This window comes from Capra hircus, chromosome 16 (assembly GCF_001704415.2).
Source record: "Capra hircus breed San Clemente chromosome 16, ASM170441v1, whole genome shotgun sequence".
Classification (NCBI taxonomy): Eukaryota; Metazoa; Chordata; class Mammalia; order Artiodactyla; family Bovidae; genus Capra; species Capra hircus.
The window spans coordinates 52,719,384-52,742,220 of record NC_030823.1 but is presented as its reverse complement, the minus strand read 5'-3'; the positions used below and the strand labels follow the sequence as shown (position 1 = coordinate 52,742,220).

At 48.1% G+C, this 22,837-nt stretch overlaps 3 protein-coding genes across 3 annotated transcripts; all 3 read right to left on the bottom strand.

Moving 5' to 3' along the window:
• LOC108637743 (PRAME family member 8-like) lies at positions 411–3,486 on the bottom strand. Its single transcript, XM_018059954.1, has 4 exons — positions 3,200–3,486; positions 2,118–2,690; positions 761–1,275; positions 411–661 (listed from the first exon to the last, which is right to left on the bottom strand). The coding sequence occupies exons 1-4, from the start codon at positions 3,484–3,486 to the stop codon at positions 411–413; spliced, it is 1,626 nt and encodes a 541-aa protein (XP_017915443.1).
• LOC108637742 (PRAME family member 8-like) lies at positions 5,483–8,558 on the bottom strand. The gene is made up of 4 exons (XM_018059953.1): positions 8,272–8,558; positions 7,190–7,762; positions 5,833–6,347; positions 5,483–5,733 (listed from the first exon to the last, which is right to left on the bottom strand). The coding sequence occupies exons 1-4, from the start codon at positions 8,556–8,558 to the stop codon at positions 5,483–5,485; spliced, it is 1,626 nt and encodes a 541-aa protein (XP_017915442.1).
• LOC108637741 (PRAME family member 8-like) lies at positions 10,555–13,630 on the bottom strand. The gene is made up of 4 exons (XM_018059952.1): positions 13,344–13,630; positions 12,262–12,834; positions 10,905–11,419; positions 10,555–10,805 (listed from the first exon to the last, which is right to left on the bottom strand). The coding sequence occupies exons 1-4, from the start codon at positions 13,628–13,630 to the stop codon at positions 10,555–10,557; spliced, it is 1,626 nt and encodes a 541-aa protein (XP_017915441.1).

Sequence of the window (22,837 nt, the reverse complement as noted above, 5' to 3'; positions counted from 1 at the left end):
CTGGAAGCATTCTGCCTTGGGATATAGCCACTTAACCGTGTTGCCATAGTTTCAGGTCAACAGCCAAGGGATTCAGTATAGACAACCCACGCAGCCATTCTCCCCAGATCAGCCCTCCAATCCAGGCTGGCACAAACCATTGAGCAGAGCTCCATGAGCTATACCATAGGTTCCCGGTGGCTATCCAGTCTAAACACACTGGTGTGTCCATGATTCCCTCGAGGCCCAACCTTTCCTCCCACACACCCACGGCCCCCGGCCCCCGCCCCCCACCCACAAACACACACACAAACCATGAGTTCACATTCTAAGTCGTGAGTCTTCCCGTTTCTGCAAGTAAGTTCATTTGTGTCACTTCCTTTAGGAGTCCACATACGAGGGATGTCTTACGATATTCCCTGGCGATTTCTTTACCACCCTCTCCGCAGGAGCAACTCGTCCACGTGGGTCTCCCACGTGGACGCACACAGGTTCATATCAGATTCTAAAAGCACCTGTACATGAAAGTCCCATCCCCTCCCAGAGTCTATCGCTGCCCCCTGCAAGCTTGCACCACCACCACGACCCTCTGCCGCCCTCCTGCCACGTTTCCTTTTCCCATTGGCGTTGAACAGATGTCTGGCACGCTGGGTCTGTGTTCCCTTCATCATGTCCCCAGGTTCTAGATTTCAGTTGCAAGGTGCACACAAGAGAGCAAACCCCTAGGCAGGGGCGGGACAGCTGTATACAATGGGCTCCATGTGATGGCATACATCCTCACCACAGCGAGGACAGGGGCTGAGGCTTATCCAGATGATCCTGGGATGTCCCAAGTCTCTCAGAATCTCCAACAGCTGAGCCCGAAGCTGGGCGAGTCTCGCCTCCAGGAGCACACCCCGAGGTCTGTAACTCTCCTGAGGGGCAGGATAACGCTCTTGCCTTAAACAGGGCAGCACAGCGGTGTGTCGCAGCAGCTTCTCCATGCCGGCCGTGGACAGGAGGTTCCCACACAGGCTGACGGACCTGAGCTGGGAGCAGCGGCTCAGGGCAGGCAGGCAGGCCTCCAGCTGGGAGTCCGTGATCCCACACACATCTAAGTCCAGGTCCTGGAGGGTGGCTGCGACTTTCTCCAGCAGAACTTGGAGGAGCTCAGGCCGAAAGTCAGTCATGCTGACACCGCTGAGATCCAGGCTCTTGAGCTGACTGATGTCTGGGCTCTGGGACAGGTGGGTCAAGTCTGAGTCTCTAAGCCAGCACTTGGTTATTGACAGGCTGTCCAAGGGCGACTTCAGGCACCTGGGGGAGAAACCGAGCAATTAGTTCTTGGGAACCGAGTGCCAGGTTGCATACAGCTGATAGACCAAAGGTTTCTACAAAGACTAATGTTAGTCTGACCACCCGCTGAGGGGCCACACGCTGACTTGCCCCGTCTCGTTCTAGTCTGAGGGCTGTCAGCCTCACTGTGGCACCGAATCCCTTCAGAGTACCTCAAAGACACTCTCTCCTCATCTGTCAGGCGGAGTACAACGTACTCCACTTCCTTCTGAGGCTGAGTGAAGATCATGGGATCGCAAGAACGTGCTGTGAGGAGAGCCCTAGGGCATCTCCATCGAGTGTGGACATCACTGAATATTAGCCTGGGGACATGAGATCTAAACATGGTTTGGGGTAAGGCTTCCTTCCGCCCGAGGTGGAGCTCCAGATCCTACATGTCTGGCCAGGTGAGGCTCTAGGGAGACGTGCCTAAGGAACCAACTTTAGAGCACAACACAATCTCTTGCAGACAGGGGATTTACAACAGGGTTCACTGAGGGCACCGACCTGGGGAGCAGAGAGCTTCTCTTGAGGCAGGCTCTGCTCTGCTGTCGTTTCCCCACTTCAGTGTCCTGTTCGCTTACCTATTTCTACCATGATACCATGGATGCCTCCAAGTTAAGAGGAAATGACCAACTCTGGGATGTGAACACCCCAGATTATACTCTCTAGCTCCTCACAGGCGCCACTCGATCAGTTTCACCCCCTCCCTTGATTTGCCGGGTTGTGGGACAGCTCACCTCAGGAGAGAGCAACGGGAGAGACGGTCCTTTGGACGTTCCGATGTTGTGTTTGATGTTACCTAGCCAGTGGTCCACACTCACCTGAGCATCTGGTCCAGGCAGCCTTCAAGGAAGGAAGGAGACTCCAGATGGAGATCCCGGAGGTGGCCCAGCCTCCGGAACTGGGAGGTAATTTGCACAACGTGATCGTGCTCCTGCTTCTTGAAGGCAGACACGTGGACGTGGGAGAGACGGAGTCCCTGCAAGTTACTCATCTCACCCAGCAAAGGAGCAAACGTGGCCAGGGTGGACAGATTCCAGGTGCAACTCACTTGCACCTCCTGGATACAGTCCAGCTGCACCATGCTCAGGACCTTCACGATATTGTCCATCGGCATTGAGACGATCTTCAGCTTCTTGCAACATAGGTGGACGGAAGTCTTTCTCTGCTCCACCCACCTAAGGAAGTAGGTGAGGAAGTTGTCCAGGGTCCTTTTCTTCAGGCACAGGTCTATAAAGACCTTCAGTGGAGTCGAGGGCTGCTTTGTCGTTGACCTGGGCTCAGCCACTGCTGCCATTCGTGAGCCTGAGCACCCATAACTGCTGGCTCCAGACCACATGCTCCAGAAGCTCTGGCCAGTGTTTCGTAAGTCTAGCACCCGCAGTTTGCACCTCCTGGGAGAAGAAGGAGATTGACAAGGATGGACTAAAATCCACACAGTCACAAGAAACAGAAAAAAGAAAAAAGAAAGAAAGGAAGGAAGGAAGGAAGGAAGGAAGGAAGGAAGCGAGCAAACAAACAAAAAACCAGAAAACAACAGCCTCCCATTTGGAAAACAGACTCCCCACCTGTGCTGTAACGTCATCTTGCTGACGTCACCAGCTGCGCTGCCCTCTTCTTGTCTGCCTCACTTTCCTCCATCCCCCTTTGCCCTCGTTTCCTGTCTGATTGCCCACTCTACTAAGTCTCAGCATGATTGGGAAGAGGTGGGGAATATTCTACAAGGCTCCCCTTCGTTTAAGGCACCCCTACGCTACCAGAAGGTATTTCTCACAGCCAACCAAGGCTTCTTCATTGCTCCCTTCAGAACCCTCTGATCCATCCCGTTCCATCTACCTTCTCTCTCCCCAGCTGTCTTCCTTGGGTCTCCCAGGATTTTACCAGGCTCCCATGACAGACTCACCTGGATCGAACCTTCTGGGCAAGCAGAACATCAAGTGCTTCCAGCACGGCTTGCAGGGGCCCCACATGAGGCAGTTCAATCAGGGCCCCCAGAGGCAGGCGGACAAAGGGCCAGGTTTGCACCATGGCTTTGAGGGTCTCGGTCCGATATCCGGTAAAGGCTTCCAGGAAGAGGGGCGGGAAGAGCTCCGTGGGCAGACTCTCTAGAGTAGGAAAGTCCAAGTCATCGGCCCTCAGCAGGTGGCTTCCGGCCAGGTCAACGAGTCTGGGGGGCGTCTGGCCACTCATCCTGACTCTCCTCCAAGACGACTCCTGTGGAAGCTGCCAGGGAGCAAGGGATGCACTTTAGACAATGCAGGAGCACACCTTACACCGTCTCCCGGCCCTTTCACGCAACGCACTCAAGGGCCAAGCTCACTGCACTAGCAGGGCTGCAAGTGAGGCACGTAGCCATGCAACACTAGACAGGGCCCAGCGGGGGACAAAGTGCTATCTCTCTGCCTGCTTGCAACACGCGTCTCACTCGTACTGAGGAGCCGACACACGAATGCCAATTGTGTGCTCAGTATGCATTTGACATTTCATGAAAAGAACCACAATCCCAGACTGAGGTAGTTCAGGAATAACATCTGCTCGGTGAAGACATTTAAAATGCTTCCCGCTACATCACTGATGAAAAGGTGACGAGATTCAGGTAAAACTGCCTCGAGAGGCAAAATCAAACCCTGAAATGCGTTCCTGGGAAAGAAATGGTTGTTTGGAAAACTCTCCTTGCCATCCAGAGGCACACGCTACCCTTCAACATTAGCTTACCTTAAGTAAGGAAAGGACGTCCTTATCTGAGGGTAGTAACGTACAGCTCTGCGGTGGCTTGCAGGGCGCTCAGACGTAGACACAGCGGAGAACCCTTCTGTGACTCCAGAGCCAGAAAAGGACTTTCCATTCCCATCATCCCTCTGGCCCACTGCTTAGCCAATCAGAAACGGGCACCTGACTAGCCTATAGAGCTCTCATTGGATGGATCCCGCTTGGATCGTCATTTCTATTAGTTGATTCCGGGAGCAGAGATTGATGGGGTGACCGGGTAATCAAGGATCCTTTATCCATTCACCATTCACTTCCCAAACACTGACTGAATTCTACCATTAGAACTGACATATAGACAGTCACGCTTCCCTTGTGGCTCAGCTGGTAAAGAACCTGCCTGCCATGCGGGAGACCTGGGTTCCTCACCTGGGTTGGGAAGATCCCCTGGACAAGGGAATGGCAACCCACTAAAGTGGCCTTGCCTGGGAAATTCCATGGACAGAGGAGCCTGGTGGGCTAGAGTCCTTGGGGTTCCAAAGAGTCGGACATGACTAAGTGACGAAGCCAACACACGCCAACATGCCCTCACTTGACCTGGCCCATTCCCACACCCACACCCACACACCCACACACACACACGTGTGTGATCGCAGACACACACACACACACACACACACACACACACACACACACACAAAGGAGATGTTCCACACAGAATAAAGGAACTCTGAGAATAGTCATGTTTTATACCGTGGACAACACGGTGCCATGTTCTTCTTTGTGAATAAGTGACTTGAGACCATTGAGGCCTGAACTGAACCCAGGATATTATATCAGGGAGGACAGCAGTAGACTTTCCATGAGTCTTTCTTTATTTCATTTAATTCCTTTTGATTGGTGTAGATTTGCTTTATAAGGTCCTGTCATTTTCTGGCTCTACCACATAATCAGTAAGTGAAATCTGTGCATTTATCCACTCTCATTTCCGATTTCCTTCGTCTTGGGTTACCTGGAGGATCTCCTTATTCTTGACAAGTTCTCTGCTACAAAGATTGGTTTGTTTAAGACTGGAAGCATTCTGCCTTGGGATATAGCCACTTAACCGTGTTGCCATAGTTTCAGGTCAACAGCCAAGGGATTCAGTATAGACAACCCACGCAGCCATTCTCCCCAGATCAGCCCTCCAATCCAGGCTGGCACAAACCATTGAGCAGAGCTCCATGAGCTATACCATAGGTTCCCGGTGGCTATCCAGTCTAAACACACTGGTGTGTCCATGATTCCCTCGAGGCCCAACCTTTCCTCCCACACACCCACGGCCCCCGGCCCCCGCCCCCCACCCACAAACACACACACAAACCATGAGTTCACATTCTAAGTCGTGAGTCTTCCCGTTTCTGCAAGTAAGTTCATTTGTGTCACTTCCTTTAGGAGTCCACATACGAGGGATGTCTTACGATATTCCCTGGCGATTTCTTTACCACCCTCTCCGCAGGAGCAACTCGTCCACGTGGGTCTCCCACGTGGACGCACACAGGTTCATATCAGATTCTAAAAGCACCTGTACATGAAAGTCCCATCCCCTCCCAGAGTCTATCGCTGCCCCCTGCAAGCTTGCACCACCACCACGACCCTCTGCCGCCCTCCTGCCACGTTTCCTTTTCCCATTGGCGTTGAACAGATGTCTGGCACGCTGGGTCTGTGTTCCCTTCATCATGTCCCCAGGTTCTAGATTTCAGTTGCAAGGTGCACACAAGAGAGCAAACCCCTAGGCAGGGGCGGGACAGCTGTATACAATGGGCTCCATGTGATGGCATACATCCTCACCACAGCGAGGACAGGGGCTGAGGCTTATCCAGATGATCCTGGGATGTCCCAAGTCTCTCAGAATCTCCAACAGCTGAGCCCGAAGCTGGGCGAGTCTCGCCTCCAGGAGCACACCCCGAGGTCTGTAACTCTCCTGAGGGGCAGGATAACGCTCTTGCCTTAAACAGGGCAGCACAGCGGTGTGTCGCAGCAGCTTCTCCATGCCGGCCGTGGACAGGAGGTTCCCACACAGGCTGACGGACCTGAGCTGGGAGCAGCGGCTCAGGGCAGGCAGGCAGGCCTCCAGCTGGGAGTCCGTGATCCCACACACATCTAAGTCCAGGTCCTGGAGGGTGGCTGCGACTTTCTCCAGCAGAACTTGGAGGAGCTCAGGCCGAAAGTCAGTCATGCTGACACCGCTGAGATCCAGGCTCTTGAGCTGACTGATGTCTGGGCTCTGGGACAGGTGGGTCAAGTCTGAGTCTCTAAGCCAGCACTTGGTTATTGACAGGCTGTCCAAGGGCGACTTCAGGCACCTGGGGGAGAAACCGAGCAATTAGTTCTTGGGAACCGAGTGCCAGGTTGCATACAGCTGATAGACCAAAGGTTTCTACAAAGACTAATGTTAGTCTGACCACCCGCTGAGGGGCCACACGCTGACTTGCCCCGTCTCGTTCTAGTCTGAGGGCTGTCAGCCTCACTGTGGCACCGAATCCCTTCAGAGTACCTCAAAGACACTCTCTCCTCATCTGTCAGGCGGAGTACAACGTACTCCACTTCCTTCTGAGGCTGAGTGAAGATCATGGGATCGCAAGAACGTGCTGTGAGGAGAGCCCTAGGGCATCTCCATCGAGTGTGGACATCACTGAATATTAGCCTGGGGACATGAGATCTAAACATGGTTTGGGGTAAGGCTTCCTTCCGCCCGAGGTGGAGCTCCAGATCCTACATGTCTGGCCAGGTGAGGCTCTAGGGAGACGTGCCTAAGGAACCAACTTTAGAGCACAACACAATCTCTTGCAGACAGGGGATTTACAACAGGGTTCACTGAGGGCACCGACCTGGGGAGCAGAGAGCTTCTCTTGAGGCAGGCTCTGCTCTGCTGTCGTTTCCCCACTTCAGTGTCCTGTTCGCTTACCTATTTCTACCATGATACCATGGATGCCTCCAAGTTAAGAGGAAATGACCAACTCTGGGATGTGAACACCCCAGATTATACTCTCTAGCTCCTCACAGGCGCCACTCGATCAGTTTCACCCCCTCCCTTGATTTGCCGGGTTGTGGGACAGCTCACCTCAGGAGAGAGCAACGGGAGAGACGGTCCTTTGGACGTTCCGATGTTGTGTTTGATGTTACCTAGCCAGTGGTCCACACTCACCTGAGCATCTGGTCCAGGCAGCCTTCAAGGAAGGAAGGAGACTCCAGATGGAGATCCCGGAGGTGGCCCAGCCTCCGGAACTGGGAGGTAATTTGCACAACGTGATCGTGCTCCTGCTTCTTGAAGGCAGACACGTGGACGTGGGAGAGACGGAGTCCCTGCAAGTTACTCATCTCACCCAGCAAAGGAGCAAACGTGGCCAGGGTGGACAGATTCCAGGTGCAACTCACTTGCACCTCCTGGATACAGTCCAGCTGCACCATGCTCAGGACCTTCACGATATTGTCCATCGGCATTGAGACGATCTTCAGCTTCTTGCAACATAGGTGGACGGAAGTCTTTCTCTGCTCCACCCACCTAAGGAAGTAGGTGAGGAAGTTGTCCAGGGTCCTTTTCTTCAGGCACAGGTCTATAAAGACCTTCAGTGGAGTCGAGGGCTGCTTTGTCGTTGACCTGGGCTCAGCCACTGCTGCCATTCGTGAGCCTGAGCACCCATAACTGCTGGCTCCAGACCACATGCTCCAGAAGCTCTGGCCAGTGTTTCGTAAGTCTAGCACCCGCAGTTTGCACCTCCTGGGAGAAGAAGGAGATTGACAAGGATGGACTAAAATCCACACAGTCACAAGAAACAGAAAAAAGAAAAAAGAAAGAAAGGAAGGAAGGAAGGAAGGAAGGAAGGAAGGAAGCGAGCAAACAAACAAAAAACCAGAAAACAACAGCCTCCCATTTGGAAAACAGACTCCCCACCTGTGCTGTAACGTCATCTTGCTGACGTCACCAGCTGCGCTGCCCTCTTCTTGTCTGCCTCACTTTCCTCCATCCCCCTTTGCCCTCGTTTCCTGTCTGATTGCCCACTCTACTAAGTCTAAGCATGATTGGGAAGAGGTGGGGAATATTCTACAAGGCTCCCCTTCGTTTAAGGCACCCCTACGCTACCAGAAGGTATTTCTCACAGCCAACCAAGGCTTCTTCATTGCTCCCTTCAGAACCCTCTGATCCATCCCGTTCCATCTACCTTCTCTCTCCCCAGCTGTCTTCCTTGGGTCTCCCAGGATTTTACCAGGCTCCCATGACAGACTCACCTGGATCGAACCTTCTGGGCAAGCAGAACATCAAGTGCTTCCAGCACGGCTTGCAGGGGCCCCACATGAGGCAGTTCAATCAGGGCCCCCAGAGGCAGGCGGACAAAGGGCCAGGTTTGCACCATGGCTTTGAGGGTCTCGGTCCGATATCCGGTAAAGGCTTCCAGGAAGAGGGGCGGGAAGAGCTCCGTGGGCAGACTCTCTAGAGTAGGAAAGTCCAAGTCATCGGCCCTCAGCAGGTGGCTTCCGGCCAGGTCAACGAGTCTGGGGGGCGTCTGGCCACTCATCCTGACTCTCCTCCAAGACGACTCCTGTGGAAGCTGCCAGGGAGCAAGGGATGCACTTTAGACAATGCAGGAGCACACCTTACACCGTCTCCCGGCCCTTTCACGCAACGCACTCAAGGGCCAAGCTCACTGCACTAGCAGGGCTGCAAGTGAGGCACGTAGCCATGCAACACTAGACAGGGCCCAGCGGGGGACAAAGTGCTATCTCTCTGCCTGCTTGCAACACGCGTCTCACTCGTACTGAGGAGCCGACACACGAATGCCAATTGTGTGCTCAGTATGCATTTGACATTTCATGAAAAGAACCACAATCCCAGACTGAGGTAGTTCAGGAATAACATCTGCTCGGTGAAGACATTTAAAATGCTTCCCGCTACATCACTGATGAAAAGGTGACGAGATTCAGGTAAAACTGCCTCGAGAGGCAAAATCAAACCCTGAAATGCGTTCCTGGGAAAGAAATGGTTGTTTGGAAAACTCTCCTTGCCATCCAGAGGCACACGCTACCCTTCAACATTAGCTTACCTTAAGTAAGGAAAGGACGTCCTTATCTGAGGGTAGTAACGTACAGCTCTGCGGTGGCTTGCAGGGCGCTCAGACGTAGACACAGCGGAGAACCCTTCTGTGACTCCAGAGCCAGAAAAGGACTTTCCATTCCCATCATCCCTCTGGCCCACTGCTTAGCCAATCAGAAACGGGCACCTGACTAGCCTATAGAGCTCTCATTGGATGGATCCCGCTTGGATCGTCATTTCTATTAGTTGATTCCGGGAGCAGAGATTGATGGGGTGACCGGGTAATCAAGGATCCTTTATCCATTCACCATTCACTTCCCAAACACTGACTGAATTCTACCATTAGAACTGACATATAGACAGTCACGCTTCCCTTGTGGCTCAGCTGGTAAAGAACCTGCCTGCCATGCGGGAGACCTGGGTTCCTCACCTGGGTTGGGAAGATCCCCTGGACAAGGGAATGGCAACCCACTAAAGTGGCCTTGCCTGGGAAATTCCATGGACAGAGGAGCCTGGTGGGCTAGAGTCCTTGGGGTTCCAAAGAGTCGGACATGACTAAGTGACGAAGCCAACACACGCCAACATGCCCTCACTTGACCTGGCCCATTCCCACACCCACACCCACACACCCACACACACACACGTGTGTGATCGCAGACACACACACACACACACACACACACACACACACACACACACAAAGGAGATGTTCCACACAGAATAAAGGAACTCTGAGAATAGTCATGTTTTATACCGTGGACAACACGGTGCCATGTTCTTCTTTGTGAATAAGTGACTTGAGACCATTGAGGCCTGAACTGAACCCAGGATATTATATCAGGGAGGACAGCAGTAGACTTTCCATGAGTCTTTCTTTATTTCATTTAATTCCTTTTGATTGGTGTAGATTTGCTTTATAAGGTCCTGTCATTTTCTGGCTCTACCACATAATCAGTAAGTGAAATCTGTGCATTTATCCACTCTCATTTCCGATTTCCTTCGTCTTGGGTTACCTGGAGGATCTCCTTATTCTTGACAAGTTCTCTGCTACAAAGATTGGTTTGTTTAAGACTGGAAGCATTCTGCCTTGGGATATAGCCACTTAACCGTGTTGCCATAGTTTCAGGTCAACAGCCAAGGGATTCAGTATAGACAACCCACGCAGCCATTCTCCCCAGATCAGCCCTCCAATCCAGGCTGGCACAAACCATTGAGCAGAGCTCCATGAGCTATACCATAGGTTCCCGGTGGCTATCCAGTCTAAACACACTGGTGTGTCCATGATTCCCTCGAGGCCCAACCTTTCCTCCCACACACCCACGGCCCCCGGCCCCCGCCCCCCACCCACAAACACACACACAAACCATGAGTTCACATTCTAAGTCGTGAGTCTTCCCGTTTCTGCAAGTAAGTTCATTTGTGTCACTTCCTTTAGGAGTCCACATACGAGGGATGTCTTACGATATTCCCTGGCGATTTCTTTACCACCCTCTCCGCAGGAGCAACTCGTCCACGTGGGTCTCCCACGTGGACGCACACAGGTTCATATCAGATTCTAAAAGCACCTGTACATGAAAGTCCCATCCCCTCCCAGAGTCTATCGCTGCCCCCTGCAAGCTTGCACCACCACCACGACCCTCTGCCGCCCTCCTGCCACGTTTCCTTTTCCCATTGGCGTTGAACAGATGTCTGGCACGCTGGGTCTGTGTTCCCTTCATCATGTCCCCAGGTTCTAGATTTCAGTTGCAAGGTGCACACAAGAGAGCAAACCCCTAGGCAGGGGCGGGACAGCTGTATACAATGGGCTCCATGTGATGGCATACATCCTCACCACAGCGAGGACAGGGGCTGAGGCTTATCCAGATGATCCTGGGATGTCCCAAGTCTCTCAGAATCTCCAACAGCTGAGCCCGAAGCTGGGCGAGTCTCGCCTCCAGGAGCACACCCCGAGGTCTGTAACTCTCCTGAGGGGCAGGATAACGCTCTTGCCTTAAACAGGGCAGCACAGCGGTGTGTCGCAGCAGCTTCTCCATGCCGGCCGTGGACAGGAGGTTCCCACACAGGCTGACGGACCTGAGCTGGGAGCAGCGGCTCAGGGCAGGCAGGCAGGCCTCCAGCTGGGAGTCCGTGATCCCACACACATCTAAGTCCAGGTCCTGGAGGGTGGCTGCGACTTTCTCCAGCAGAACTTGGAGGAGCTCAGGCCGAAAGTCAGTCATGCTGACACCGCTGAGATCCAGGCTCTTGAGCTGACTGATGTCTGGGCTCTGGGACAGGTGGGTCAAGTCTGAGTCTCTAAGCCAGCACTTGGTTATTGACAGGCTGTCCAAGGGCGACTTCAGGCACCTGGGGGAGAAACCGAGCAATTAGTTCTTGGGAACCGAGTGCCAGGTTGCATACAGCTGATAGACCAAAGGTTTCTACAAAGACTAATGTTAGTCTGACCACCCGCTGAGGGGCCACACGCTGACTTGCCCCGTCTCGTTCTAGTCTGAGGGCTGTCAGCCTCACTGTGGCACCGAATCCCTTCAGAGTACCTCAAAGACACTCTCTCCTCATCTGTCAGGCGGAGTACAACGTACTCCACTTCCTTCTGAGGCTGAGTGAAGATCATGGGATCGCAAGAACGTGCTGTGAGGAGAGCCCTAGGGCATCTCCATCGAGTGTGGACATCACTGAATATTAGCCTGGGGACATGAGATCTAAACATGGTTTGGGGTAAGGCTTCCTTCCGCCCGAGGTGGAGCTCCAGATCCTACATGTCTGGCCAGGTGAGGCTCTAGGGAGACGTGCCTAAGGAACCAACTTTAGAGCACAACACAATCTCTTGCAGACAGGGGATTTACAACAGGGTTCACTGAGGGCACCGACCTGGGGAGCAGAGAGCTTCTCTTGAGGCAGGCTCTGCTCTGCTGTCGTTTCCCCACTTCAGTGTCCTGTTCGCTTACCTATTTCTACCATGATACCATGGATGCCTCCAAGTTAAGAGGAAATGACCAACTCTGGGATGTGAACACCCCAGATTATACTCTCTAGCTCCTCACAGGCGCCACTCGATCAGTTTCACCCCCTCCCTTGATTTGCCGGGTTGTGGGACAGCTCACCTCAGGAGAGAGCAACGGGAGAGACGGTCCTTTGGACGTTCCGATGTTGTGTTTGATGTTACCTAGCCAGTGGTCCACACTCACCTGAGCATCTGGTCCAGGCAGCCTTCAAGGAAGGAAGGAGACTCCAGATGGAGATCCCGGAGGTGGCCCAGCCTCCGGAACTGGGAGGTAATTTGCACAACGTGATCGTGCTCCTGCTTCTTGAAGGCAGACACGTGGACGTGGGAGAGACGGAGTCCCTGCAAGTTACTCATCTCACCCAGCAAAGGAGCAAACGTGGCCAGGGTGGACAGATTCCAGGTGCAACTCACTTGCACCTCCTGGATACAGTCCAGCTGCACCATGCTCAGGACCTTCACGATATTGTCCATCGGCATTGAGACGATCTTCAGCTTCTTGCAACATAGGTGGACGGAAGTCTTTCTCTGCTCCACCCACCTAAGGAAGTAGGTGAGGAAGTTGTCCAGGGTCCTTTTCTTCAGGCACAGGTCTATAAAGACCTTCAGTGGAGTCGAGGGCTGCTTTGTCGTTGACCTGGGCTCAGCCACTGCTGCCATTCGTGAGCCTGAGCACCCATAACTGCTGGCTCCAGACCACATGCTCCAGAAGCTCTGGCCAGTGTTTCGTAAGTCTAGCACCCGCAGTTTGCACCTCCTGGGAGAAGAAGGAGATTGACAAGGATGGACTAAAATCCACACAGTCACAAGAAACAGAAAAAAGAAAAAAGAAAGAAAGGAAGGAAGGAAGGAAGGAAGGAAGGAAGGAAGCGAGCAAACAAACAAAAAACCAGAAAACAACAGCCTCCCATTTGGAAAACAGACTCCCCACCTGTGCTGTAACGTCATCTTGCTGACGTCACCAGCTGCGCTGCCCTCTTCTTGTCTGCCTCACTTTCCTCCATCCCCCTTTGCCCTCGTTTCCTGTCTGATTGCCCACTCTACTAAGTCTAAGCATGATTGGGAAGAGGTGGGGAATATTCTACAAGGCTCCCCTTCGTTTAAGGCACCCCTACGCTACCAGAAGGTATTTCTCACAGCCAACCAAGGCTTCTTCATTGCTCCCTTCAGAACCCTCTGATCCATCCCGTTCCATCTACCTTCTCTCTCCCCAGCTGTCTTCCTTGGGTCTCCCAGGATTTTACCAGGCTCCCATGACAGACTCACCTGGATCGAACCTTCTGGGCAAGCAGAACATCAAGTGCTTCCAGCACGGCTTGCAGGGGCCCCACATGAGGCAGTTCAATCAGGGCCCCCAGAGGCAGGCGGACAAAGGGCCAGGTTTGCACCATGGCTTTGAGGGTCTCGGTCCGATATCCGGTAAAGGCTTCCAGGAAGAGGGGCGGGAAGAGCTCCGTGGGCAGACTCTCTAGAGTAGGAAAGTCCAAGTCATCGGCCCTCAGCAGGTGGCTTCCGGCCAGGTCAACGAGTCTGGGGGGCGTCTGGCCACTCATCCTGACTCTCCTCCAAGACGACTCCTGTGGAAGCTGCCAGGGAGCAAGGGATGCACTTTAGACAATGCAGGAGCACACCTTACACCGTCTCCCGGCCCTTTCACGCAACGCACTCAAGGGCCAAGCTCACTGCACTAGCAGGGCTGCAAGTGAGGCACGTAGCCATGCAACACTAGACAGGGCCCAGCGGGGGACAAAGTGCTATCTCTCTGCCTGCTTGCAACACGCGTCTCACTCGTACTGAGGAGCCGACACACGAATGCCAATTGTGTGCTCAGTATGCATTTGACATTTCATGAAAAGAACCACAATCCCAGACTGAGGTAGTTCAGGAATAACATCTGCTCGGTGAAGACATTTAAAATGCTTCCCGCTACATCACTGATGAAAAGGTGACGAGATTCAGGTAAAACTGCCTCGAGAGGCAAAATCAAACCCTGAAATGCGTTCCTGGGAAAGAAATGGTTGTTTGGAAAACTCTCCTTGCCATCCAGAGGCACACGCTACCCTTCAACATTAGCTTACCTTAAGTAAGGAAAGGACGTCCTTATCTGAGGGTAGTAACGTACAGCTCTGCGGTGGCTTGCAGGGCGCTCAGACGTAGACACAGCGGAGAACCCTTCTGTGACTCCAGAGCCAGAAAAGGACTTTCCATTCCCATCATCCCTCTGGCCCACTGCTTAGCCAATCAGAAACGGGCACCTGACTAGCCTATAGAGCTCTCATTGGATGGATCCCGCTTGGATCGTCATTTCTATTAGTTGATTCCGGGAGCAGAGATTGATGGGGTGACCGGGTAATCAAGGATCCTTTATCCATTCACCATTCACTTCCCAAACACTGACTGAATTCTACCATTAGAACTGACATATAGACAGTCACGCTTCCCTTGTGGCTCAGCTGGTAAAGAACCTGCCTGCCATGCGGGAGACCTGGGTTCCTCACCTGGGTTGGGAAGATCCCCTGGACAAGGGAATGGCAACCCACTAAAGTGGCCTTGCCTGGGAAATTCCATGGACAGAGGAGCCTGGTGGGCTAGAGTCCTTGGAGTTCCAAAGAGTCGGACACGACTAAGTGATGAAGCCAACACACACCAACATGCCCTCACTTGACCTGACCCGTTCCCACACCCACACCCACACACCCACACACACACACGTGTGTGATCGCAGACACACACACACACACACACAAAGGAGATGTTCCACACAGAATAAAGGAACTCTGAGAATAGTCATGTTTTGTACCATGGACAACACGGTGCCACGTTCTTTTTTGATAAGTTACTTGAGACCATTGAGGCCTGTACTGAACCCAGTAAATTATGTCAGGGAGGACAGTAGTAAATTTTCCGCGAGTCTTTCTTTATTTCATTTAATTCCTTTTTATTTTTTAGATTTGCCCTGTGAGGTTCTGTTATTTTCTGGCTCTACCACATAATCAGTAAGTGAAATCTGTGCATTTATCCACTCTCATTTCCGATTTCCTTCGTCTTGGGTTACCTGGAGGATCTCCTTATTCTTGACAAGTTCTCTACTACAAAGATTGGTCTGTTTAAGCCCGGAATCATTCTATGTTGGGATATGGCCTCTTAACCATGTTGCCATAGTTTCAGTTCAACAGCCAAGGGATTCATTATAAATAACCCAAGTAGCCATTCTTCCCAGATCAGCCCTCCAATCCAGGCTGTCACAAACCATTGAGCAGAGCTCCATGAGCTATACGATAGGTTCCTGGTGGTTATCCAGTCTAAACACACTGGTGTGTCCATGACTTCTCTCGAGGCCCCACCATTCCTCCTTCACAAACACGCACCCTGCCAAGACACACACATACCCCCACAAAGACTCTCAGAAACCATGATTTCATTTTCTAAGTCATGAATCTTTATGTTCCTTCAAGTAAGTTCATTTATGTTAAAACTTATAGAATAATGAAACTGCAAATTTTAAGCCATACTCAGTATAAAAGTCATGGACTCAAATCAATAATATTAAAAAGGAATAAGAAGTTAACAACTTGCATACAGTTTTTTGTTTTATGATAAAATCTCTCTCAAATGTGGGCATAAAGGGAACTTATCTTAGCATAATGAACGAAATATAAGTCAGACTCACAGCAAATATCATTCTTAATGGTGGAAAACTGGTAGCATTTCCTCAAATATCAGAAATTAGGCCAGATATGCACTCTCTCATTATTTGACATTATTTTGGAAATCCTGGCTATGGCTGTCAGAACAAAATATAAATCCAGTTTGTTAAAGACGGAGTGAAACTCTCAGTGTTTGCAGATGACATAGTATATTCATACTCACTCATAAGGATGGTACCTGAAAACAAGTAGAACTCATCAGGGAATTTGGAAAAACTTGAGAATACAAAATTAATACACAGAAATCTGTTGCATTCCTATACATTAACAATTGTATATCAGGGAAACAAACTATGGAATTGATCCCATTTAGCACTGCATAAATATATCTGGGAATAAGCCTATATAAGAAGGCAAAAGTTCTGTACTCAGAAAACTATAAGATACTGATGAAAGATTTCAAAAATTACACGCACAGATGCAGATAGACCACGGACTTTTTTGGAAGCGTGAACATTGTCAAATGATTATGCTACCCAAAGAAACCTATAGATTCAGTGCAATTCCTATCAAATTACCAATCATATATTTCACAGAAATAGAAACAAAAATTTTACAATTTGTATGGAAACAAAAAGGCCATGAATACCCATAGCAACCTGGAGAAAGAAAAATGGAGATGTGCACATCTGGCCTCTTGACTTCAGACTTCACAACAAAGCTACAGTAAATAAAACGTTTTAGCACTGAACCAAAGAAAGAAATATAGCACAATGAAGCAGTATAGAAAGTGCAGTGGCAAACCCACGCATCAGTGGTCACCTAATCTATGGCAAAGAAGGCAAGAATATACAATGGAATAAAAGACACTCTCTTCAATAATTGTGCTGGGAAAACTGGACAGCATAAAAAGAATAAAATTTAAGCATGCACTAACATCAAACACAATAATAAACTCAAAATGGATTAAAGAACTAAATGTTAAGTCCAAAGTGTTAAGGCCAAAACCGTTTGTCGTTCAGTCGTGCCCAAGTCTTTGTGACCCGTGGACTGCAGCACACCAGGCTCCTTTGTCTATGGAGTTTCCCAGGCAAGAATATTGGAGTGGGTTGCCATTTCCTTCTCCAGGGGATCTTCCTGACCCAGAGATCGAACCTGGGTTTTCTGCATTACAGGCAGATTTTTTACCAGATACCAGGGAAGCCCAGATACTATAAATATAAGTCTGGCTACTATAAAACTCTTGGAGAAAAACAGCAGAATACCCTCTGACACAGATAGCAGCAAGATCTTTTTGGATTCACTTGGTGAGTAATGAAAGTAAAAGCAAAAATAAACAAATGGGACCTAATTAAACTTCAATGTTCTTGAAAAAAAAAAAAAAAAAAAGTTCTGGCACAGCAAGGGAACCAAAGCAGAAAGATAATGCACAGAATGGGAGAAGATGTTTTCAAATGAAGTAACTAGCAAAGGATTAATCTCCAAAATGTACAAAAAGTTCATGCAGCTCAACATATGTGTATTGAAAAAAAAAAAAAGATGAACCACTCAATTATAAAATGGGCAGAAGATCTAAATAGACATTTCTTCAAAGATGACATATAGATGGCCAAAAAAGACATGAAAAGATGCTCAAAATCACTAATTACTGAAGAAATGCAAATCAAAACTATAATGAGGTATATATGTGAGGCAGTCACATCATCAGAATACCATCATAAAAATATCTACAGGTAATAAATGCTAGAGAGGTATGAATTAAAAGGAACCCTCCTACACTGTTGGTAGGAATGTAAATTGGTTCAATTACTATAGAGAACAGTATGGCTGTTCCTTGAAAAGCTCAAAATAAAGCTACTATATGATCTAGCAATCCCCCTGGATATATACTGGAGAAAACTATTACATAATCCACCACAATGTTCATTGTAACGCTGTTTACCAAAGCCAAGACACAGAAGCAACCTAAGTGTTCATCAACAGAGGAATAGATAAAGAAGATGTGGTACATATACGCAATGAAATGTTAGTCAGTTATAAAAAAGAATGAAATAATGCCAGTTGCAGCAACTTGGATGGATCCAGATATTGTCAGGCTGAGTAAGCCACGTAAAAAGACAAATGTCATATGATATTGCCTACATGTGGGACCTTTTAAAAATGGTACAAATGAACTTATTTACAAAACAGAAATAGAGTCACAGATCTAGAAAAAAAAATTATAGTTAACAGAAAGGACGGGAAAAGAATAAGAATTGGGATTAGGAGAGAACAAGATGGCAGAGGAGTAGGTGGACATGGAGTACATCTCTCTACACGGATACATCAAGAATACATCTTCAGACACAGAAGTGCATGCAGAACACCAGCTGAGAGCGAACAGGAGTAATTGATCATTGGAAAAGAATATATGCTGCTGCTGCTGCTGCTGCTAAGTCGCTTCAGTTGTGTCCGACTCTATGCAACCCCATAGATGGCAGCCCACCAGGCTCCTGAGTCCCTTGGATTCTCCAGGCAAGAACACTGGAATGGGTTGCCATTTCCTTCTCCAATGCATGGAAGTGAAAAGTGAAAGTGAAGTCGCTCAGTCATATCTGACTCTTAGCAAGAACGACGCAAAACTCGGTAGGATGAAGGAACTAGGGGGGAAAAAAGAGTATTAGTAGGACTGGACCTGCCCTCGGCAGGTGGGGGAACTGAAGCAGGAGTTCGATCCCCACATCAGGGCAACTGTCCGAGTCAGAGAAGAAATATTTAAGGCTGAGAGTGAAACAGTTGATCTGTGGCAGCCTAAATGGAATGAGACTCAAACAGTCCTTGCCACAGCCATGCATACCCCAGACAGGGACGCCAGTCTCCTAGAAGGCATGGTGGCTGGGAGCTGGAGTTTAGGGATTATGGAACAATAGCAAGGCAAGGGCTGCTGTTGACTGTGGAGAGGCAGGTCAAGGGGCTGTGAGGGAGGAGATTGTGGTGGAAAACCCCTTGTAGGAAAGTCAGGCAGCCTTGGAAGCAAGGCAATACTGCTGAGTCATGTGTAGGGGGTGGAGCCACCAGCAACCAGAGTTGAACAATAGAGAGGCTGGCCCATCAAATGCCTGACGCACTGAACTACACAGCAGGACCCCACCCAGGATGCCCCATTAAGTGCCTGATTTGAGTGCCTGAACAGATAACAAAGCTACAGAGAAAGACTGGCCAAAGAGGCCTTCTGATCACCAGCTACAAAAGGCTTGAAAAAAGACTCTGATAGGGCCATAACTCCTGCAGAGGAGGCAATCTGCATCCCTACACACTTGACACCGATAGGGTCTCTGCAAGCCAAGCAGCTGCACTCCCTTCATGCTCAACTCTCACTGGGGCAAAGCTGTCAAAAGCAAAAAAAATCTTGCGTTTATGAATGTGGGGTCGCTTTGATGGTGTCCAGCTCTTTGCGACCTTGTAGGCTGTGGCCTACAAGGCTTCTCTGTCAGGGGCGTTATCCAGGTAAGCATCCTGGAGCGTATGGGCCAATACTGGTTGTCATAGCCTTCTAGAGCACTATATTTCCTGCTTCCCTAGCCACCAACTCCCCTGAGTACCTGGTGCTGCCAGAACCCATGCGACCCAAGAGGTAAACCCAAGTCCTCCAGGACAGGCTCAGGAGCAAAACCACATGCAGAGGTGGAAATAAAACCACAATTGAAACCCAGGGGCAGTGTGGCTAAGGAAGAAGATCTAAAACTTTCCCACCAGCTATGCAAGTTCAGTTCAGTTCAGTCACTCAGTCGTGTCTGACTCTTTGCGATCCCATGAATCACAGGACGCCAGGCCTCCCTGTCCATCACCAACTCCCGGAGTTCACTCAGATTCACATCCATCAAGTCAGTGATGCCATCCAGCCATTTCATCCTCTGTCGTCCCCTTCTCCTCCTGCCCCCAATCCCTCCCAGCATCAGAGTCTTTTCTAATGAGTCAACTTTTTGCATGAGGTGGCCAAAGTACTGGAGTTTCAGCTTTAGCATCACTCCTTCCAAAGAAATCCCAGGGCTGATCTCCAGAATGGACTGGTTGGATCTCCTTGCAGTCCAAGGGACTCTCAAGAGTCTTCTCCAACACCACAGTTCAAAAGCATCAATTCTTCGGCACTCACCCTTCTTACAGTCCAACTCTCACATCCATACATGACCACAGGAAAAACCAGCTATGCAAGCTACAGATTAAATCCACATGATCAACTAGGCAGACTCTGTCTATGGAATGTATAAAAGGACATTGAGAGCTCCTACAAGAGAAAACACACTAGTTCTGATAGCTGTGGACATTGGAGCCAAGAACACATAGGAATAGGACCAGATTAGAATCTAAGCTGCCCCCACAGCTGGTCCAGAGAATAGCACAGTGTTGGAGGGCATCCTAGGAAGTTAAGGTGGACTGTGACTCCCAGTGAGAGAAAGGACTCTGACAGCAGTGACTCAAGTTTTGACTTTTTCTGTAGATTCTTTTGGACTTTTTTCTTTTTTTCATCCTTTTTTCCCTGCTGTCTGATGTAGTTGTCCATTTTCTTGGCACTATGTAATCTAATTAAGCTTTTGAGCTTTTTTTTTCTTTTCTTTTCTCAGTCACATTTTTTAATTGTTATTATAAACCTCTGCCTCTACGTTGGGCTTTTGCAGTTCTGTGGAGTTTTCCTTTTTTATCTCTATTTTCTTTTTTTTTTAATTTTAAACCTATTATTATTCTTCCTATATCTATTCCTTTGTTTGCTTTTCCTACTGTTCTTTTCCCCTTGCAGTTAATCTTTCATGTGTATAAATCTTTTTATCTACCTCTGTTTAACTTTGCATATCCTTTCTTTCTTTACTTTCTTTCCTTCCCTCTTAACACATTTGTTAGTTTTATTTTCATTACATTATTCCCCAATTGACACCTTGCTTTAGTTTTGTTTTCTGGTTTGTGCTTTGGTTACTTTTGTTCTTAACTGGTAGATATAATTTTTGGTTTCCTTTGTTCACTGGGTCAATCTATTGTACTATATTTTTGTTGGTCTGTTTTCATTTTCCTTATGGGTATATATGTATATGTGTATATTCAGTCACACTTTTATTATTGTTATAAAATTCTGCCCCTACTTTGGGCTCTTGCAGTTCTATGGAGTTTTTCTTTTTTTCATGTTTTTCTTTCTGTTCGTTTTTCTTTTCTCTTTTTAATAATTTATTTTTTAAAACCTATTACATTTTTTCCATATTCATTCTTTTGTTTGCCTTTCCTACTATTTTTCCCTTTCAGGTAACCTTTAATGTATATAAATCTTCATCTACCTCTATTTAACTTTACATGTCTAATCTTTCTTTCTTTCCTTACTTTCTTTCTTTTCCTCTCAACATGTTTGTTAGTTTTGTTTTCATTGCTTTATTGCCCACTTGGCATCTCACTTCAATTTTGTTTTCCAGTTCATGCTTTAGTTAGTTTTGTTCTTAAATGGTAAATATAATTTTTTATTTCCTTTGTCCACTGGGTCAATCTACTGTACTTTATTTTTGTTGGACTGTTTTGACTTTGCTATAAGTATATATGTATATGTGTATATTCCATTATTTTAGTTATTATGTGCCTGGTTTTGTAACTGCCATTTGTCTGGGGTTCATCTTTGTTTTCTCTTTTTTGGTTATTTGTTTTAATCTCACTAAATGCCATAACAAACCACTTGTGGAATCTTCATTCCTGAACAGAAATCTAGCCCTGCGCCTTTAGAGTGGAAGCACTGACTCCAAGACCCTAGACTACCAGAGAACTAACCCTAGGGAGTATCAGATAGTGAGAACTCACACAAAGGAAACCACTTGAATATAAGACCCTGCATCCAAGCACCCAACCACCAGTAGCACACTGTGCAGGACACCTTATCTAAACAACAAACAAAGCAAAAATACAAAACCAATCATCAGCAGACAGGATAACCACCTCACTCAGCCTTGCCAATCAGAGGTAAAACAAAGAAACATCCAAAAAAAAAAAAAAAACTCAGCACAAATCTCACTCTATACAAAGCTTATACAAACCACTGGACCAAACTTAAAAGAGCCGAAACCAAACGGAAGAAAAATTCAACTCTGAAGCCTGGGAAAAGGAGACCTCAAACACAGTAAGTTTAAAAAAATAATAATGAAGAAAAGGCACAGAAATACTACACAAATGAAGGAACAAACTAGAAACACAGAAATCCAAATAATGGAGGGGAAATAGGCAAATTACTGAAAAAGAATTCAGAATAATGAGAGTAAAGATGATCAAAAACCTTGAAAGTAAAATGGAGAGAATGCAAGTATCAATTAGCAAAGATCTAGAAGAATTAAAAACTAAGCATGCAGAGACAAACACAATTACTGAAATTAAAAATACTCTAGAAGGAATCAATAGAATATCTGAGACAGAAGAACAAATCAGTGAGCTAGAAGATAAAATGGTGGAAATAACTTCTGAAGAGCAGAATAAAGTTAAAAGAATGAAAACAACTAAGAATAGTCTCAGAGACCTCCGGGACAATATCAAATGCACCAACATTCAAATTATAGGGGTTCCAGAAAAAGAAAAAATAAATAAAAGGTATGAAAAGTTTATGAAGATATTATAGTTGAAAATTTCTCCAAAATGGTAAAGGAAATAGTCAATCAAATCCAAGAGGCACAAAGAGTTCCATGCAGGATAAACCGATGGAGAAACACACCAAGACATATACTAATCAAACTAGCAAAGACTCAACACAAAGAAAGAATATTAAAAGCAGCAAAGGAAAAGCAACAAGCAACATACAAGGGAAACTCCATATGTTTAACAGTTGTTCTTTCATCAGAAACTCTGCAGGCCAGAAGGAAATGGCAGGACATATTTAAAGTACTGAAAGGGAAAAAATATACAACCAAGATTACACTACCCAGCAAGGCTCTCACTCAAAATTGATGGAGAAATAAAATTTTTTTCAGAAAAACAAAAGTGAAGAGAATTCAGTACCACCAAACCAGCTTTACAACACAGGCTTAAAGGGGCTTATATAGTGAAGAAAAACAAGAGAAGAAAACAAAATCTACAAAATCAATCCCAAGCAATTAAGAAAATGGCAATAGGAACATATAT

What these genes read in the sequence shown, in the direction of transcription:
- LOC108637743 (XM_018059954.1), bottom strand. Translation starts at nt 3,486, where the DNA reads ATGAGTGGCCAGACGCCCCCCAGACTCGTTGACCTGGCCGGAAGCCAC. An exon ending in TGCCTGGACCAGATGCTCAG is followed by an intron (nt 1,276 to 2,117) that starts GTGAGTGTGGAC and finishes TTTCTCCCCCAG; the next exon opens with GTGCCTGAAGTCGCCCTTGG. An exon ending in CAGCCCCTGTCCTCGCTGTG is followed by an intron (nt 662 to 760) that starts GTGAGGATGTAT and finishes ACTGAAATCTAG; the next exon opens with AACCTGGGGACATGATGAAG.
- LOC108637742 (XM_018059953.1), bottom strand. Translation starts at nt 8,558, where the DNA reads ATGAGTGGCCAGACGCCCCCCAGACTCGTTGACCTGGCCGGAAGCCAC. An exon ending in GCCCAGAAGGTTCGATCCAG is followed by an intron (nt 7,763 to 8,271) that starts GTGAGTCTGTCA and finishes TTCTTCTCCCAG; the next exon opens with GAGGTGCAAACTGCGGGTGC. An exon ending in CAGCCCCTGTCCTCGCTGTG is followed by an intron (nt 5,734 to 5,832) that starts GTGAGGATGTAT and finishes ACTGAAATCTAG; the next exon opens with AACCTGGGGACATGATGAAG.
- LOC108637741 (XM_018059952.1), bottom strand. Translation starts at nt 13,630, where the DNA reads ATGAGTGGCCAGACGCCCCCCAGACTCGTTGACCTGGCCGGAAGCCAC. An exon ending in GCCCAGAAGGTTCGATCCAG is followed by an intron (nt 12,835 to 13,343) that starts GTGAGTCTGTCA and finishes TTCTTCTCCCAG; the next exon opens with GAGGTGCAAACTGCGGGTGC. An exon ending in TGCCTGGACCAGATGCTCAG is followed by an intron (nt 11,420 to 12,261) that starts GTGAGTGTGGAC and finishes TTTCTCCCCCAG; the next exon opens with GTGCCTGAAGTCGCCCTTGG.